Below are 17,864 nucleotides of genomic sequence, written 5' to 3' on the forward strand. Positions count from 1 at the left end.
AGGTCTCGATCTTCTATTCCTGGTGACATACTTCATACAGTTGTCACCGTAGCTTTTCGTAACATATCATTGTTGCCACTAGAATGACTAACGGGAAGTTTCTGTCCTCAAAATGAAAGAGAAGAGTTAGCTCACAAAAAAAAATGTGTACTCGTCAATTACAAACTGTCAAGACCACGGAGACCTTTGAACCTCACTGTGTTCTCGGAAGAATGATGTGGTTTTGACGAGGCATGGTGGTCAGCAAACCGGGTCTAATATCAAACGCTTGCTACATGTGCGGTGGCACACATACTTTGCAGGAACATGTAGATCGGCCTGTCCAAACCGCTGAGGGGATACAATTTGACCTTTACTTGAACGGGACAAAAAAGCTGCCCGTTCACTCTACAAAGTTGTGTTTTGGTGGTTACGGACATCATCAATATTATCTAAATCAACTAGTAAGTAATTAATCGCTTAGTTTGACAGTCTTTTTCTGTATTTATATAGCACTTTTCTAGTCATTCAAGCCACTCAAAGTTGCTCTTTCTAAGGCTGAAGACTTAAAACCATTTTTCAGTTTCTTAAATGTGAATATTTTCTTGTTTCTTTGCACTATATAACCAAGAAATCATTAAAACAGAATAATTGTGGTTTGAGGTCATTTCCAGGTTTGACAAACACTGATCATCATGTTTCAATGTTTTCTTACATTTTATGGACCAAGCGATTACTCAATTACTCGAGAAAATAATCGACTGATTAATCGATTACGAAATCACCCACACATTCATACAGAGCATCTATGTCCAGCACAATGTTCTATCACACACCTTTCATATCCATTCACATGCTGCCGGCACAGCCATCAGGAGCAAATGTGGGGTTAAGTGTCTTGCCCAAGGCCACATCCGCAGGTAGACTATTGGAGACGGGAATCAAAACCACAATCAAACCCTTTTTTACAAGGTACACCTCTCTAACCACTGGGGTTAGAGAGGTGTCAACCACTTGTTAACAAAAATACCAGCCAAGCACATGGCAGCAATTCCTTGGTGAGTAGAAATGGTTAAATCAACCTGCTTAAGTTCAAACTGAGCATCAGAAAAAGAGAAGAAAGTTGAGTGTGGCTGTCTGTGACAAATAGGCTGTTTCTAAAACTGCTACTGGGATTTTCCGTACAACATCTCTAGGGATTTCAGAATGGCCCAGAAAAGAGAAAATATGCAGCGAGTATAAGTTCTCTTGGCCAAACTATATATCATTATAAGACCACCTGTGAAAAGCACAACTAGCCAAACCCTGTAGCAGGTGGTCTCCAGCAGCGGGTGTGCCACTGCTGCCACTTTATTAGGAGTCCTGTGTACCTAATAAAGTGGCCAGTGAGCGTATATGTGTATATATATATATATATATATATATATATATATATGCATATAGATAATCCCTCTCTTTAGAGAGAGGACCAAAGGGGAAATCAGTATTGACACCATGAAAGCACTTGTATTACAATCTGTATAATTTACCGTCACAGCTTATACATAGCAGCATACCACTGGAGCTGAGGTGTTGTTACTGATACCAGGCAGCCCACTGCTTATAAATGGCAAGAGGAACAGCTCTGGGCACAGGGAGAGAGGTGCATTGTGGGTCAAACTTGGTGGACCCAGGAGTAGGACCAGTGTCCCTGTCCAACATGACGCAAACAGCAGAAATATCAAACTATTGTATTATGCTATGTTAAGAAGAGAGAAAATTGAATAATACATTAGTAAAATATTAGATAACTTTTATATATAAGTTTGTGTCTGAACACAAATATAGGAACATATAGTAGGTGGTTATGTGTGTATGTGAATTGAAGTTTGTTTTCTTAATGTGCTACTGTTTAAGTCAAATTTCCTCTCCAGGACATTAAAGTATATGTTTCTCTTATCTTGAATGTTTCCTTGCTAACTTCTAAAGTTATCACGAGCTGGCTACATTAAAAAACTGTGATTTGAGATGCTTATAGTCTATATTTAAAATGTATTACGGATAAACGTCTGACACGGGCAGAAATAAGTTGTCTAACTATGTTAAAAAGCATTTTTGGATAGTGACGCTACAAATATTGAGGTACCATGAATCATTGTGTTATAATAGCAATTGAATTTTAGACGGAACAAATCACAAAACTGGATAAAATACGCACTCACAGTTCACACTGGTTGGGCTTCCAGCGGTGTTAAGTGTTTTAGCGGAAGGGAAATGTCAGTGTCGGTGGTGAAATATCACTTACCCCCGCTGTGAAGGTCAGACAGTACGAAGTAAAGTGTCGGCTTCAAATTTAAAAAAAATAAATAAAAAGTGCGTGTCTACTTTTCTCCGCGGCGCTCTTTGAACACGGGGTGCTGTCACTCACTGCCCGGGAGGAGGAAACGACTCGTGTGTTTTACAGTTCCCCCAGTGTTGTTCTTTCTCCACAGACGACAGCGGCTTGTGCCGCCACTAGAAGCTCGGAGCTAATTTGTTTTCGTTTCGTCCGTCGTGATGTTGTCACAACTCGAGGCGTCCGTGGTCACCTGTGCCACCGCCAATGGCAGGGAGCACAAGGGCTTGTGGGTAATGTAGTTCTCTGATACCCGCTCGACTCACTGTGGTATTTTGGGGCTATGAGGCAATGCGTGTTGACAACAAACGCAGTGGGTCTCATACTAGGGGTTTCCAGACTTATCCATTAAAATAATCACAATAAAACAATTATTACTAACAGTGATCATGCTAACGTTGACATAAGCTAAGATAAATACTGGTTATTTAGTACTACAAACCATTATTGATTACTATTAGTAGTAGAAATGATGGTTACTGCATCAAAATGATATAATACTGATGAACAACACAAGTGAAAACTGGAATTCAGTTTAAATAAACTGGGAAAACTGATTTTAGAAAATGGCTGGAAGCTGAGGAATAGAAGATTATCTGGAAAATACTTTTAGCAATGCAATCAAAAGGTACTTTTCATGAAATGGTATGGGCTTGTACTGCAGCTTTTAAATGCCTTTTACAAATACTCTTTTATAAGATGGCCTACACTTAGTGCCACTTTATATAATGAAATTATTATATTATTATTGTCATTTCTTTACGTTTCATCCTAATGTTGTCATTATTGCACTCATTTTTTAATCATTCATCTGGGTTTGATGTAAACCTCCAAATTTATTTTAAATTCTAGTTTTATTTGCACTTTTTCTGATTCTATATTTGCACATTATGTCCTATGGCAATACGTTCACACTATAACAATAATAATAATAAGGGGTGAGGCATTTAATGGCAGCTCTCATCCCTAATGTTTGCTGTCTTCTGGACTCATCCATCACTTCTTAATTTTTGTTTGTTTTCTTTCCCCTCTTCTCCTTTCCTTGAGAAGGTCACATGATGACATGCTCATGTGATTTATGCATTGGTCAGATTGCATGGATTATATATCTCCCAAAAACGAGGGTTCTATATAAAAACTGATTTTAGGATTGGAGTGCACCCCATACGTATGCTTAACTTTGAATAATCAATATTTCAGTGTATAGATATCTATGCATATCTCAAATTTTGTGGATATGTACATCCATTTATATGTAGTGTTTTGCTAGTTACTTCCTTGGTGATTAATTTAAAGACAAGAATAAAATAAAAATGTGGACAGAAGAAACAAGTGTACTGTATAGGGATACAAAGGAGTGGAAACTTCCCATGGGAACTTTAGTTCAGGAATGTGGGGAATTAATGAAAATTAACTGGATACAAATAAAATCTATTATTATTATTATAAATTTAGAATCATTTAAAGAAATCTTGTCATCTACAAATATAAACATTTAGTTTTGTCATGAGCAGGCACGCATGCAGACTGATACAATTACAAAACATGACGCAGATTAATTCAAGTAAAACTTTTATCAATTGCTCAATTCATTCAGGCATGTAGGGGGTGTAGCTTCAATAGCCCTGCAGCAAGTAGTGTGCTATGTTCCTGTGATTGAAACATAGCATCAATATTCAAATCACATCAAATCTGGTTGTTTTAGCCAAGACTATGCTACAATATAATATTTACTAATTACCTTTAAGTTCCCAACCTCCAATTTCAATTTTCATTTTATTCCCTTTAATTCCCATGGAAAAATTGAAAATTCCCAGAGGTTTGCAACCCTGGTATACTGTACATTGGACAGAGTATTACCCAGTATTACCACAAGAGGGAAGCAAACACAGTGGGCATCTTTATGTCATGAGAAGCAAACACAGTGGGCATCTTTATGTCATGACAGGAAGCCAGAGGCATTTAACATGGGCAGTTTTATTTTCTGCATCGGTGCAGTAACTATGTTTATCAGAGGATGATGTCTCACATGATAAGACCAGAGCACTCAAGAAAGGTACATATTTAAAAAGAGAAATAAAATGATGTTGGTGCAACACTGTCACATTTCAAGTCAATGTAAAACTCAAGTTATTTCAGAGCAACGTTTGAGTGAACACAAAACAAGCCTCTAGGTGCAGTGAAATAATTCCACCCTGTCGATCATCAATTTTTAAAACTCTCAGACACGTGTCTGTTGTCTGCCTTGACAAAATGGTGGACTCCACAACTTTAATGCTACCAGTAGATGCTAAATGCTGAAACCTCCCTGCTATGGGTTTAGGTCAGGGCAATGTGTCCGTGTGGACATTAGCAGATTTGTATTCAGACCAGAGAGGAATGACAGGTACTGTGGTGATGAGGGCGGTGAATGGTCATGCAATTTAAACCCAAATTGAACAGCTTTGTAGTCATTAGCTACGTTTACGTGTGCAAAATTTCTTAATTCCAAAAAAGCTCATTGGCTCAGATTGGAATTTACAATTCTATCGTTTACATGTACACAAAAGTAAACGATGTGATTGTGGTGTGTGTACACATGATTCAAGTGTTCAGTTGGAATGGACTTCCACTTCCACTTCCTTAGTAAACAAACACTCGCTGTGTCTATTTATCCCCTCATCTGCTATCCATCTCATTTTCCCTCCTCTACCACATTTGATTTTTGTGTCCGTTCATTATTCTTTTTTTGGAATGGAACTACAGCAGAAACGAGACGGAAACGCATCACATTAATGTGGATCAGAAAACAAATCCAGGAAGTCACGATCAGATCGACTGCTCATATGACAAATGGGCTGTAATGGATCAGAGTTTCAGATTGGCATGTTAACATGATGTGTGTTTATTGCGATTACTAAAGCTACTGTGATAAATGGCTTGTAGCGGGGAGATTGGGGGCTGTCTCCACTCCCCCTTCCCGCATGTTGGCAGAAACCAGCCTAGCAAGATCAGGGCTACCGACCCGGAGTCCTCAGAATCAGGAGGTCTCGCAAAGTCACACACACTGCTTTACGGCCCTACACACACTCCAATCCTAGCCAGGCTAATAAGATCAAGGCAGTGATAGTGTTAGAGGTTGGAGGAGCCGGCAAAAAAGAAGCAGAGAAACAAAACAAAACAAATGCACATGGCGAGGAGAGGGGAAGGGGGGGGGCTGTAGACCATGGATAGATGGACCACAGCGAGTGCAAGATGTTGGACATAAGTAATGAGATTTAAACCAAAAGCCAGGTTCACACTGCACAGCTTTCAGTCACAGGACTGCGATGCATCCCACGCTTCATGACATGCAGTCTTGTGATCAAGTCTTTGCAGTTGCTGTAAGTTCACACTACATGTGACTTGTGACTGTGGGGGAGGGGGGTTTACACACTCAACAATTATTTCACCAAGAGGAGCTGAAACCAATATCTTGTCCATGTCATTGCAAAAAATTCATGCGACAAGTGACACAGGGGGATGATAAGTAAAAACAGAGCTAATTTTGCGTAGTTTTAAATGCTGCCACTAAAACAGCGCTCGCTTATCTTCTGGCGCATTTCCACTACATAGTATCGCCTCGGCTCGACTCTACAGTTTGGTTGGTTTTCCATTACAATACAGTACCTCCTTAACGTGGGCGGAGTCATCACTGCACAGCTGCATTTAACTGCTTTGACACAGAACATCTAGTGACTAGTACAGCAGTTATTTTATGAATCAGTAAATTAAAAAGATTTGTTCAGTACTTTCTGCACGACCAGTTAGTGAATACCGCGGCAGGGCTCACTGCTTGCGATCGCCGGCTTTCGGTAGTGCGGTCGCTAAATAAATAAATTAACATTGATATATTTCTTTTGCTAAATGTTGTAGATTAACACGCTTCGAGGATTTTTAAGTCGTTTTAATTGATCTACAGTTCAGCTTGATTCCTGTGTCGGACATCGTGCTCATGCCTCTTCCTGTGACAGCATTCTGACCAATCCATGGCCGGCATTCTGACGACCTCACGCATAGTATCGGCACAGCTTGCTTGGAACCTCGCCAGAGCAGGTTTTAAAAAAAGTACCAGGTACCACATTGAGGTGGTACTATGAGGTGATGGCATATGTGGCCTGATAGCAAACCGAGTAGAGCCGAGTTTTGTTAGAACTGTATAATGGAAAAGCGCCATAAAACCAGATTATCAAGATGAAAATGATGTAGTGTGAACTACAGGCTTCAATCATTGATAGGGTTGCAAAGTAAATTTCCAGAGACTTTTCATGGGAACTCCAGTTCAGGAATTTTGGAAATGTTCCCAGATTGGAAACTTTCCAACGGAAATAATGAAAATTACCTGGAAATTTGGGGAATTTAAAGAAATTGTGTCATATACAAATGTAAACAGTGCATGTAGGGGTTTGAGGAACAACATTGACATTCAAATGTTTTTGCATCCACTTTGACTATTTTAGCCAAGTTTATGCTACAATATATTATTTACCAAGTATATTTAAGTTCCCAAACTTCACTTTAGACAATTTCTAGTTTATTCCCATAAATTTCCATTATGGAAAGTTTCCCATTTTGAAAATTCCCAGAAATTTGCAACCCCAGTCATTGAACATCAGAGGTTTTGCAGAATCTTCCATTGGCCTTCTTCTTTGTTGGGATGAGAGGGATGACGTTAAGAGCAGGAGTCCTTGGAGTGAACGTTTTCTGCAGCGGGGACCGAGAAAAGGTCTACATGGAAAACACAATGGGGTACTGTGGATGCCACCAGTCCATGAGCCTCACACTGTGCACGGGATCCAACACCACCTGTGTGCCGCCCTGATCCCACCTCTTCTTCCCCCGCTGGAGCGGAGAATCCTGGAAGAGCAGGCGGACGCGATGGTGCCGCATGTCTGTGCTCACGTTGATTGTGAACTATAAATAAAAGACAACGGTAGACCAGTGTGGATGAGATAATAATCTGTGCTTAAAAATTGAAGATCATCAACAGAGACAACATAAATATACATTTACTCGGCATAACTTTAACTGCAAGTAGGTGAAGAAATTGTGGATGTTTTAGTTTGAAAGTAACGGCTCTTTGCGCTAGGGTTTAATCCCACGAATCAACCAATCAGGCCGATCTCCCATGAAATTTAAAGACAGGAAACTGGAAGAAATATTATATGTATCACACTTAGCAAAATAAGAATGTGGTTAATATACTCAACTTTGCTCTCTAGTTTTAGTAAAAGAAGTTGATTAAAGCAGTTTTTTTTTTATTTGCTTGTCTGTCCACATATTAAACTGTGGCACCAGATCTGATTAAAACATGTGTTTGCATGTTGTGTGCCAGTAAAAAACACAGTCTATCGAGACAGAGCAATAAAAGGCAAATGTACGTGCCTCTATTATGATCTTTATGTTATTTAGCTACAGACATTTGCCTGCACTTGTGGTCTGAGTTGACCTGGGGCCTCAATTATAAAACTGTGCTTAGGTAAGTCGGCGTCTATACGAAACATAGAGTTTGTGGCAATTAAACTGATGATGAATGACAGATTGTTTGGCACAATGGTGACATTAATGATAGTAAATTTGATTAGAATAGCATGTTATCTAATGAATTAAATTAACGTCAAAATGCAATCTATCTTCCTGTATCCTCATTATCCCCGAGAATGCATCTAATACCACAAAAGTATTTAAAATTAAAGAATTTATTGAACATTTTATTTTGCAATAACTTGTATTAATTTTTTTATATTTGTGTGTGAGTATGTAGGTGTACGCAGGTATTTGTTTATTTAATAATTTAAAAATACATCTTGTCCATCTGAGCCAACAGAATCTTGTTTTAATAAGTAGTAATAATTGAGTAACTAGTAATAATTCAATTTATTTTACACAATGATATAATTTCTTTCTGGTCTTTTATCCTTCTGCTCTGCTGTTGGCGCCGCAGTCTCACATCTCAACTGTCTATGCGCGTACGCATCAGTCAGAGTTTCCGTGAAGGACCCAATGTTTCCTGTCAAGTTTGTTTTTTTTATAAATCCCAGACTTAATAATAATAAGTTTATTATGTTTATTATTCCTCAGCTGTGATGTTTAGGATGACTGAGAGCAGAGTTGACTGTATATAAACCCCCTGGTTCTCATTTAGACACTACACAATTACTTTTTACTTAATATAATGAATCTTGAATAATTATTTTCTAGAGAATCCGCAGCACTAACCAGGGTCAGTGTCATGCCCATGACCACGGGGATGAAGATGAAGTTGAGTGTGGTGACTTGGAGCACATAGCAGTCAGAGTCCGGGTTTGTGTGGACATCTTTGTATTGTCTGGGCGAGCACAACGACTGCACACAGCCATTTTTACTGTGGCTCTGCTGTGATGGAGCAAACAATATACAAGTCATAAATATGACAACAGAAGACAGAGTAGGCTATTAGCAAATTGCTATGACGATAATATACAAATAAATTGTTTGTAATAACGTTTTAGGTTAGATTACCTGCTTCATAAACTTGAAGTTGAACTCCCATAATGCCTCTGAACGAGCCCCTGACAGCCTTTGGACCCAGAAGAGTAAACACTGCAGCGGGAAAAACAAAACACAAATAAATACAATCTGATATAAAGATTGAAAAATATATTATATTTATATATATTTTTGTGTGTTAAACTTAATACTTTCTTATGATAAACTTATTCTAATTTGTCATGTTTTTAGTTTGAAGTGTATTTTGTAATTTACATGAAACATATGACACAAAAAACTATATAAACAATGCCACTGCTGTGCAGAATTAAAACTAGAAAAACAGGGCAAACCTCATGACATGTGAAACACAAGGGAGTGGAAATGGAATAAAAACACATATTTAGCTTCATCTGTATCAGTGACATCTGTTCATTTTACCTTAGAGTTGAGCACGGTTGTGGGTGTCGATTCTGGCAGAGCGGGGATTTTGGAGACACGCAAGCTGAACGGTTCATACAAATGGAAAAGGGAGCGAATGACACGTGCCCGTAGGCAGTGCATCATGTGAACGGAGTCTGGCTGGATACGAAACGGCAGATCCACATCAATACTATAGTGTCTTTTTGGAAGAGAGATAATATATTAATGATGAGTCAATTTCATTCACTCTTTACTTAAAAAAATAAAATAAAATGAAGTTTACATTGATGAAACCATCTCACCTTCTATAAAGCCTGGTCCAAAACGCTGCAGTGCAAGTGACTGTCCAGGCATTTCTGCAGATTAATGCAAACCTGCACACGTCCTCTGGCCGAATATAGGAGGAGAGCACTAACCAAATATCTACTGGATACTCCTCACCATCACTGCTCTCTGTGAAGACAACATACAAACATCACCATAACCAGGAGTGAGTTTGTTTGCTACATTTGAACATCCATCCATGAACAAGTAACACATTTATTGCATTTAAATACCGACATGCCATGAATGGTGCAAAAGAGAGTTCAGAGGAAAAACCACAAACCGACAGTGAGGAGGGAAATTACAGGCTGCATCTTTCTGATATGTTTGAATATAAACACAGAAAAGGTTTAGTTTTGAATTGAAAGATGCTGTGATAGAAACCAAAAAAAAGTGCACAAACGATGATTCAATATCTCCCTCTTATGGCCAACAATAGTAATGAAAGTATCTGAGGATAAGACCTTATGTTCTATGTAGTGTTGTAGTACTCGAGATCGGTCTTTTTGAACTTTTTGAAGGTCTCGTGAATCGACTGCATTTTTACTCGGTCTTGTCTCGGTCTCGGACAAAGCAGACTCTGGATTTTATTGCAAGACCGGTCAAGACCACAACTGTGGGGATATCAATAAATTGCCTGTGCATTTTTGGATTAACTTGTAAATATCATTACTGTGACTTTGCGTAAATCGTATTGCTTCAGGTACAACCAATAACTTGACTCATTTATCATTTGAAATTTTTGTCACCGTTAACGGCTGTCACCCCGTCTCGTTTAGGTGGTCTTGACTACAACACTAGTTCTATGACAAGTTGTTGTAAAGTAAAATAGTTTGTTTTTGTTATGAAGTGTAAAAATATAAGGGGCGAAATGATGGAGAAAACCACTAAAACACGCACTGACCTGAAATAAAACAATCATTGCTCCAAATGAATGTGAAAGCAGTGGGATTGTGCTACTCTTGACTGAATGTGGGGGGAAACATTTATCGCTTTTCAAGTGGTCATGTGATTTTTATATTGTGCACATTGATATCGCAATGCCAATAGATTTATGATTTATTGTGCAGCCCTGGTTGTCCTAACATGTCTTGCATTTGTCAGTTAATGTACTCTGCAAATCATACCCTTTCTTCTTTTGTTTTTCTTCTTGTGAGCCACTTTATTTTCATTTTCCCCATCTTCTTCAGGGTCCAGGTCATCACTGCTGTCCAAAGCTTCTGTTTCGACACTCACTACAGAGGAGAGGACTTCCTCTACAACGCCTTGGGATGCTTCCAGACCACAGAGTAATTTCACTAGAAAATAAAAAAGCAAAACACAATCATAGGTTAAAACACATCAGTCCCCTTTTACAAACAGGATAAAGTGCAACTAAATCCCAAGTTTACCTTCTTTGACAACTGCATTCGCGACAGCCTTTTTCACCCTCCCTGACTTCACAATGGCTGGGTCGGCATCGGCATAATCAGCAACAGTCACTAGAAAAAAAACATCCCATTTCATAATCAATGTACTATTTCCTTTAAAAGTATATCAACAAGGGCTGCCCCATTACGGTCCTCCAGAATAATCATTACTCGCTATTTGTTGGTTAGAGTCTCTTGAAAACAAACAAACAAACAAACAAACAAACAAACAAACAAAGGCAGGTTGCCGAGTATTACGCAATTTTTCATGTTTTACTTTTTTCGGCTTCCTCCTTTTTCTTCTGCCCGCATACTTGTTTATAGCAAAGATTTTACGCTGGATGCCCTCCCTGACACAACCCTCCCAAAAGTATAACAAGATCGTGCTGTAAAATCACAGGCATGACTGAGACTGTCCTGTCACAGCTCTATAATGTTAGAAACCACCATATCTGACCTTGATAAGGCTAAGTCACGGTATATTTCACTGGATTTGAGCCAAAGGGTTTCATCATGCTTTCATTTGACTGTGGGTTCAGTTTACCAACATACAGGATTGTCAGGTCCAAGAAGTCTGTAGTGCCTGTGCTTTAACTGTTCTTTAGTCAGCCTTTGAACAAATTGGATGTTTTACTACTATTACTGGGTATGTAATATTAAATAATTTAATTGTCATCTTAATTTATATTGCACCTGTTTCAGTTTTCTTTAAATAAATAATCAAATTTATGTTTGTCTGTTAAATGCGTGGGATTTGAAACAATGAAACAATGACTCGAATATTAATCGGTTACTAACTATTTTGATAATCGATTAATCGGTTCAAAGCTTTTCTCATGATTAAAACAAGATTTCCAATTGTTTAAGCTTCTTAAAAGTGAGTATTTTCTTCATTTCTTTGCTCTGGATAACAAAGAAATCATTAAAAGTTAATCATTTTGGTTTGTGGACAAAACAAGACATTTGAAAACATCATCATTTCCAGGTTTGAACACCGATCAACATTTTTTTAAGGCTTTCTGATATAAAATAATATAATAATAAAAAAAAATCGTTAGTTGCAGCTCTAGATTTTAAAAATGTTGCTCATTTCACTGTTTTTACAACTGACTTTTGTGACTATTAATATAACTGTTTTGCCTATTTATGCATTTTCAAATGACTAACTGCTGCTATTTGGTGTGGTGCTGTATAAATAAAACCATCTTCTATCTGAATTTCTTTAACTGCAACAAAGGTTTACATATATTAGGGCTGTAACTATGTTTCAATTAACCAATTATTAATCAATAACTAATTTAATCTAATTTCCAGGCCCGCACCTCTAGGTTTGCAAACACCTTTTATCCAAGTGCAATAAGAGTGCTTAACACTAAGTAACTCTTCCAATCTGTTAGTGCAATATTCTTACACTTCTTATCCGTGCAATATACACACCCCACATACATCCACTCTGCTGTACAATGAACAATGTACTGTATCATATACTGCATATTTCCTTTACTGGCTCCCACTGTAAATACTTTGAATACTTTTTTTTTTTACTACATATCCTTCTAATTTTGTCGAAGGTGTTGGTGCACTGTTTTGTTGTTTCTTCTTCTAGTCTTATCTCTTCACTTGCACTACTAGAGCTGTCCTTGAATCTCGTTGTACACTGTATAATGACAATAAAGGTGATTCTGATTCTGAAAAGTCAACTATTTTGTTTTATATTTGTTTAATCAAAACAATACATTTGAGAACATCATTTTTGAGGGTTGGAAAAAAAGCAATCAACATTTTCTGACATTTTATGGACCAGACAATCTTGACCGAGATTAATTGAGAAAATAATAAACAAATTAATTGATTATGAAAATGATCGTCCGTTGCCACTCTACTATATAGTGACAACATCTTTGGGCTACAACATGTGTACATATGTAATTATCTTGGATGTTTTCCCACAGATGTGTGAAACCTTTCTCTGTTTAATGGCTGATGTTTTATAGTCAATATTAACTACACAATATTTATCACAACAAATATCGATACTGACTGTTCTATGAATCCTTACCATGATAAAAAAAAAAAATTCGACCATATCGTCAAGCTCCAGTGTGAATAATGACGAATGCAAAACAAATTGCATATATAGATACAAGCAGCCATAGTTGCCAAGTCTGCTGAGAGATAAGTCGCTTGTTTTGGGTTTGTTTTTATAAGCCCGGTTGCTTGTTTCTCTCGCGAGATCTGGCAAACTAGACTTGCTTGAGTTTACATGTACAAGTTTCACCTGAGTAATAAGGATATCTGTTATGTGATTCTATTCTAAAGCAGCACAGCAAGGCTCTCTCGAGCACAACATAACATACACTAGTTGACCGTAGTAAGATTAAGTAAGAAGACGCCCATAAAACGCCGCAAAACGAGGTTGTAAACTGTTATCGCACAGTGGGCGTGCTAGCTAGCATGGTGGCTAACGTAATCGTAACACACCTGATTCCGAACAAACGTCCCCAGCCTTAAACTTCAGCCGTTTTCGGTTCCCTTTCTTGGGCATGTCGACACCAGTGATCTGCGAACGCTTAGGGCTGTGAGTCCTGCCATGTCTCTATGGCGAACTGAGGTAGAGAGAAAGAAAGAAAAATGAGAGAGAAATAGAAAAATGTTCCGCCGGGATCTTCAGCCATCATGGAATGACGTGACGGTCGTCTTCTTCTTCTAATAGGGTTTCAGCAGCCTGTGCGCAAAATAGCGCAATGCTGCCCTCCGCAGGCACAAGGTAACCATTACTATATGTTCTCATAGAAAGTCCAGTAGAACGTAAACCTTTTAAAACTGCTCTCCCAACAGAGTAAATGTTTTCATCTGATCAAAAAATTACTTAAAAGGAGCTAAAACACAAAATCCCAGATCTGAAAGGTCTTTGAACAACTGTTGTATATCTGATACATGAAGAAAATGACGTTTCCACAAACCACATTCACATTCGCCTATAAACAGCCTGTAAGACTGCAGTGCCCCAGTCTCAGTGTGCTCAGGACAACATAATCCCTTTGCCAATATTTGATAATCCATATCTTACTTTTTCTGCAAAGAGAAATAATGCCTGCCCTTCTGCTTATCCGTCCACTCTTCCTGCCACTGATGTTCCAGTTTTTCCTTACAGACACTAAAACCTTCTCTTTCCCACTCATATCTCATATCTATTATGTCTCTTGATGACAATTTCTTTGCCAGATGGTCTGGGATTTCATTCCCCTCCATTCCACAGTGGCCAGGAACCCATACAAAACAAACATGACAGCCTGACTTCTCAGTCCTAAACAAGCAGAATCTCCAGAATCAGGTCAGGATGGGCCCTGCACGTTCCACCTTCCTTCAGAGCCACCGGAGCAGAGTCTGAGCTGATTATACGATTTGGGATTTTTATTTCTTTATTTTAAATATAATGCACATGATATGCAAACACTCTTTTTAATTTATCTTGGCCACATATACCCCTAGGGCCACACGGTGGTGTAGTGGTTAGCACTCTCGCCTTGCAGCGAGAAGACCCGGGTTCGAGCCCCGGTTGGAACAAGGGCCTTTCTGCACGGAGTTTGCATGTTCTCCCCGTGTGTGCGTGGGTTCTCTCCGGGTTCTCCAGCTTCCTCCCACAGTCCAAAAACATGCAATGTGGGGATAGGTAAATTGGACACTCCAAATTGACCATAGGAGTGAGTGTGAGAGTGAATGGTTGTTTGTCTCTATCTGTGTGTGTGGCCCTGCGATGGACTGGCGAACTGTCCAGGGTGTACCCCGCCTATCGCCCGATGTAGCTGAGATTGGCACAGCACCCCCCGCGACCCTCTGGTGGAGGATAAAGCGGTAGATGATGACTGACTGACATATACCCCTATTCCAGTCTTCTCAGACACTGGATCCTTTGATGTTAATCCGTTATATAATATATGCCCGCATCATTACAATGAATACTTGTCCCTATTTCTAAAAGTTGAATTAAAACCTCAGGGTCAGAGAGAAACCAGAAAGGAATAGGTGACCATAGAGAGCTCACAATATCTTGCTCCAGCCCAAAGCTTACTGACAGTTGCTTTATAAGATATCTAGATTTCTTTGATATGTTAAAATATTTTTTTTTTTTTCCCTCCACACGCTATAGCAGCTGTTCAGTCCACTTATGCCTTTGGCTGAAAAATAAACCAAGAAACTCTAAGTTAACATAACAAACTGAGACTAAAATCTGAAGACATTTTTTTCAGGACAATCAAAGTATTGTGATTGTATTTCTTTACTGATTAAATATGAAGTGTATTAATCTGATGTTTTATTTTTATACTGATATGGACCTACATACTGTATATTAAAAGAACGTAATCTAAATATAAAGATATTGAAGATTTCTCAAAGAACCTGCAGCTCAAATACAGCTAATTGCTAATGCACGTGTTAGCAGCTGCCTTTAAGACTTCAATAATAACCTGTTATAGAAAGAAGGCACTCATAGAGACCATTAACACTGACAATGTTACCAGTCCAAATGTGAAAGAGCTCCTGCGCTGAGGTGTTTGATAGAGAGTGCTGCAGGCCATTACAGCATCCCAGAGTGGCTGATGACAAAATTGTTGTCGAGACCTCAAAAACACATCTCCGAGGACTAATTCCACCAACAAAATTAGTTTCCAGAGAAATCGCTGACCAAAAAAATGACCTCTTGCCACCAGGAAGTACTCCCTGACAAATGAACTGATGAACTGCCAACACAACGATTGTCTGGTTGCAGGAACTGTCAGGAGAAATCGGGTGTTTTTTTGTTTTTTATTTTGGGCAAAAGCTCCGACGTGTGAGTGTGTGTATGGTGTTGTCGAATATCTTACAACCACTATGTATTCAGAGACTTACTCTTCTGGTAACAGGGATTATTGATTTCACCTTCGAGGAAAAAGTTCACCAAGTTCTCTCTGTATAACGCGGATGTTTGTAAAAAAAAAACCTAACCCTAATTGTTGCTAATCCAACCAGTGCCTGGCCAAGTCTGTATGGGGCCCTAAACTGAATTTGATTGGGGGGGCTCTCACCACCTCAGAGTAGCTTGATTATTATTGATTCAAATGTAGCACTATAAATTGCATTATTATAGTTGTGTTATTTACACCAAACCAGTGTCACTCTTGTTTTGTTTTAACCTTAGAGGGCAGGAAAATCACAAAAGTGGCCCAGTATTAATTTGCAAGTTCATACAATGTGAAACCCAAATGGCGCTTTTCCATCATACAGTTCTAGCGCTACTCAGCTCGACTCGACTCTACTTTTCCATTAGTGATAGTACCTGGTACCTGGTGCTTTTTGTTGGTACCTGCTCTGAAGTTTACCAAAGTTTAAGTTGTACAAATGTTGACTACATGAGTGATCTTCAATTCCAAAATAAAAACCAAATAACTTACGCTCCGATTCCAACCTACAACTGAGTACCTCATCAGTAAAATCTGGGTAATTCTCGGATCCGAGCGATTCCACCCACAGTCAACACTGACTCATAAATACTGACTGAATCACTCCTGGTTGTGTTTAAGTTGAGCAATGAGACAGTAGTACATCATGTGACGGTCCGAAGATATCAGAGTGGAAAAGCTGCGGGTAAAAGTTTGTCTTCAGAGTCTTCTGCCAGTAAGCTTTACTTGGCAGAACAGTTTCCTGGCTTCAGTTTTCAGTCGGCAACAAAACTACTTGGATCAGTTAGAGGGAGAACAAAATAAAAAAATAAAATAAATCATCATTTTGGGTTAAAACAGACCTTTTCACAATGTCAACCACTTTCTGGCACAAAGTATTCCAGGCAACCTTCTGCCGTGTGCAAGCAGAGAACACTTGGTTTGCAGGACTCCGTCAGCTGCAACCACTAGGTGGCGACAAATAGCCATGGCTGTTTTGTTTTTTTCACCAGGCAGTAAAGCATTGGAATGAAGGTGTCAAGACTCATAATCATGCACAGATGATATGAATCTGGATTATATTATACCAAAATCACAACGCATACTGAGTAAATTAATACACTTTTAATTCATGTGTAAAACGTTTTAAACTAGTAGGATTATAAGGAATTACTCTTAAACTGAAAACCTAAGAAACATAGTCACTGCTCTTCAGTCCGTATTAGACGTCATACAGTATGGCTGTGTGATTTAGGGAAAAAAAGTTAAAGTTGTTGTTTTCTCTGACTGACACTGCAATTGCAATTTGATTTGCGATATAATCAAGTCAAGCTTCAGTGTAATATTCTCTGTAACATAGATTGAAAATCTGATGGAGCATTACCAAATGGCACCATCAAAGAATACTAACTAAACTCTATTACAAAGATGAGATTTTTTTTTTAGCAGTTTCCAATCAAAACTAGAATAATTAAATGCATTTGTTGATTTGGGATAAAACTGATTTTTTTTTTTTATTTCTATTGCGTGGTGAGGAAAATAATCAGGCCCAAATCTTTAAAGTGTCCTTATTTGAAGGACACATCATATCCAGGGCTTTAATTCACTGAAAAGTATCATTGTTCAATAAGAAACGCTTACATATTAAGGTAAATGTCAGTGACTGTAAACTCCTGAGTGAATAATCCACCTCTGTGGCTTGAGGCTGATGCCACTAGAATGCACATCCAGTCTCTGTCAGCTGTCAGGTCATGAACGTGCTTATTGGTGCTGATGAGGAAAGTTAATTAGTCGCCTACATTTTGCCAAGTCAGGGTCGGGACTGAGCTTACTGCTGTAACATGACACAATGGTTTAGATGATGATTATTATAGTGGACATGAATGACTGTCCAGCTGAGGTCACTTCTCTCTGGTTTGAATATACACAAATGGAGCGAATCACTCTTAG

General features: G+C 38.6%; 1 protein-coding gene across 2 annotated transcripts; it reads right to left on the bottom strand.

Annotated features, from left to right (window-relative positions):
* Positions 1-4,310: 4,310 nt before the first annotated feature.
* On the bottom strand, positions 4,311-13,686 carry tmem183a (transmembrane protein 183A). Of its 2 annotated transcripts, none has more exons than XM_058632343.1 (8): positions 13,477-13,686; positions 10,978-11,067; positions 10,714-10,884; positions 9,565-9,715; positions 9,281-9,461; positions 8,873-8,953; positions 8,591-8,743; positions 4,311-7,285 (listed from the first exon to the last, which is right to left on the bottom strand). In XM_058632343.1, exons 1-8 carry the CDS (start codon positions 13,538-13,540, stop codon positions 7,100-7,102), a joined length of 1,077 nt encoding a protein of 358 aa, XP_058488326.1. In that variant the 5' UTR covers positions 13,541-13,686; the 3' UTR covers positions 4,311-7,099. The 2 variants fall into 2 exon arrangements, with proteins under 2 accessions (XP_058488326.1, XP_058488325.1); XM_058632342.1 differs by having other exon boundaries at positions 8,591-8,746; positions 13,477-13,685.
* Between the last annotated feature and the right edge of the window lie 4,178 nt (positions 13,687-17,864).

This window comes from Solea solea, chromosome 6, assembly GCF_958295425.1.
Source record: "Solea solea chromosome 6, fSolSol10.1, whole genome shotgun sequence".
Lineage (NCBI taxonomy): Eukaryota > Metazoa > Chordata > Actinopteri > Pleuronectiformes > Soleidae > Solea > Solea solea.

Coding starts and splice junctions, on each gene's coding strand:
- tmem183a (XM_058632342.1), bottom strand. CDS start 13,540: ATGCCCAAGAAAGGGAACCGAAAACGGCTGAAGTTTAAGGCTGGGGAC. Junction 10,885..10,977: donor GAATGCAGTTGTCAAAGAAG/GTAAACTTGGGA, acceptor TTTATTTTCTAG/TGAAATTACTCTGTGGTCTG. Junction 8,954..9,280: donor CAACCGTGCTCAACTCTAAG/GTAAAATGAACA, acceptor TTCCCGCTGCAG/TGTTTACTCTTCTGGGTCCA.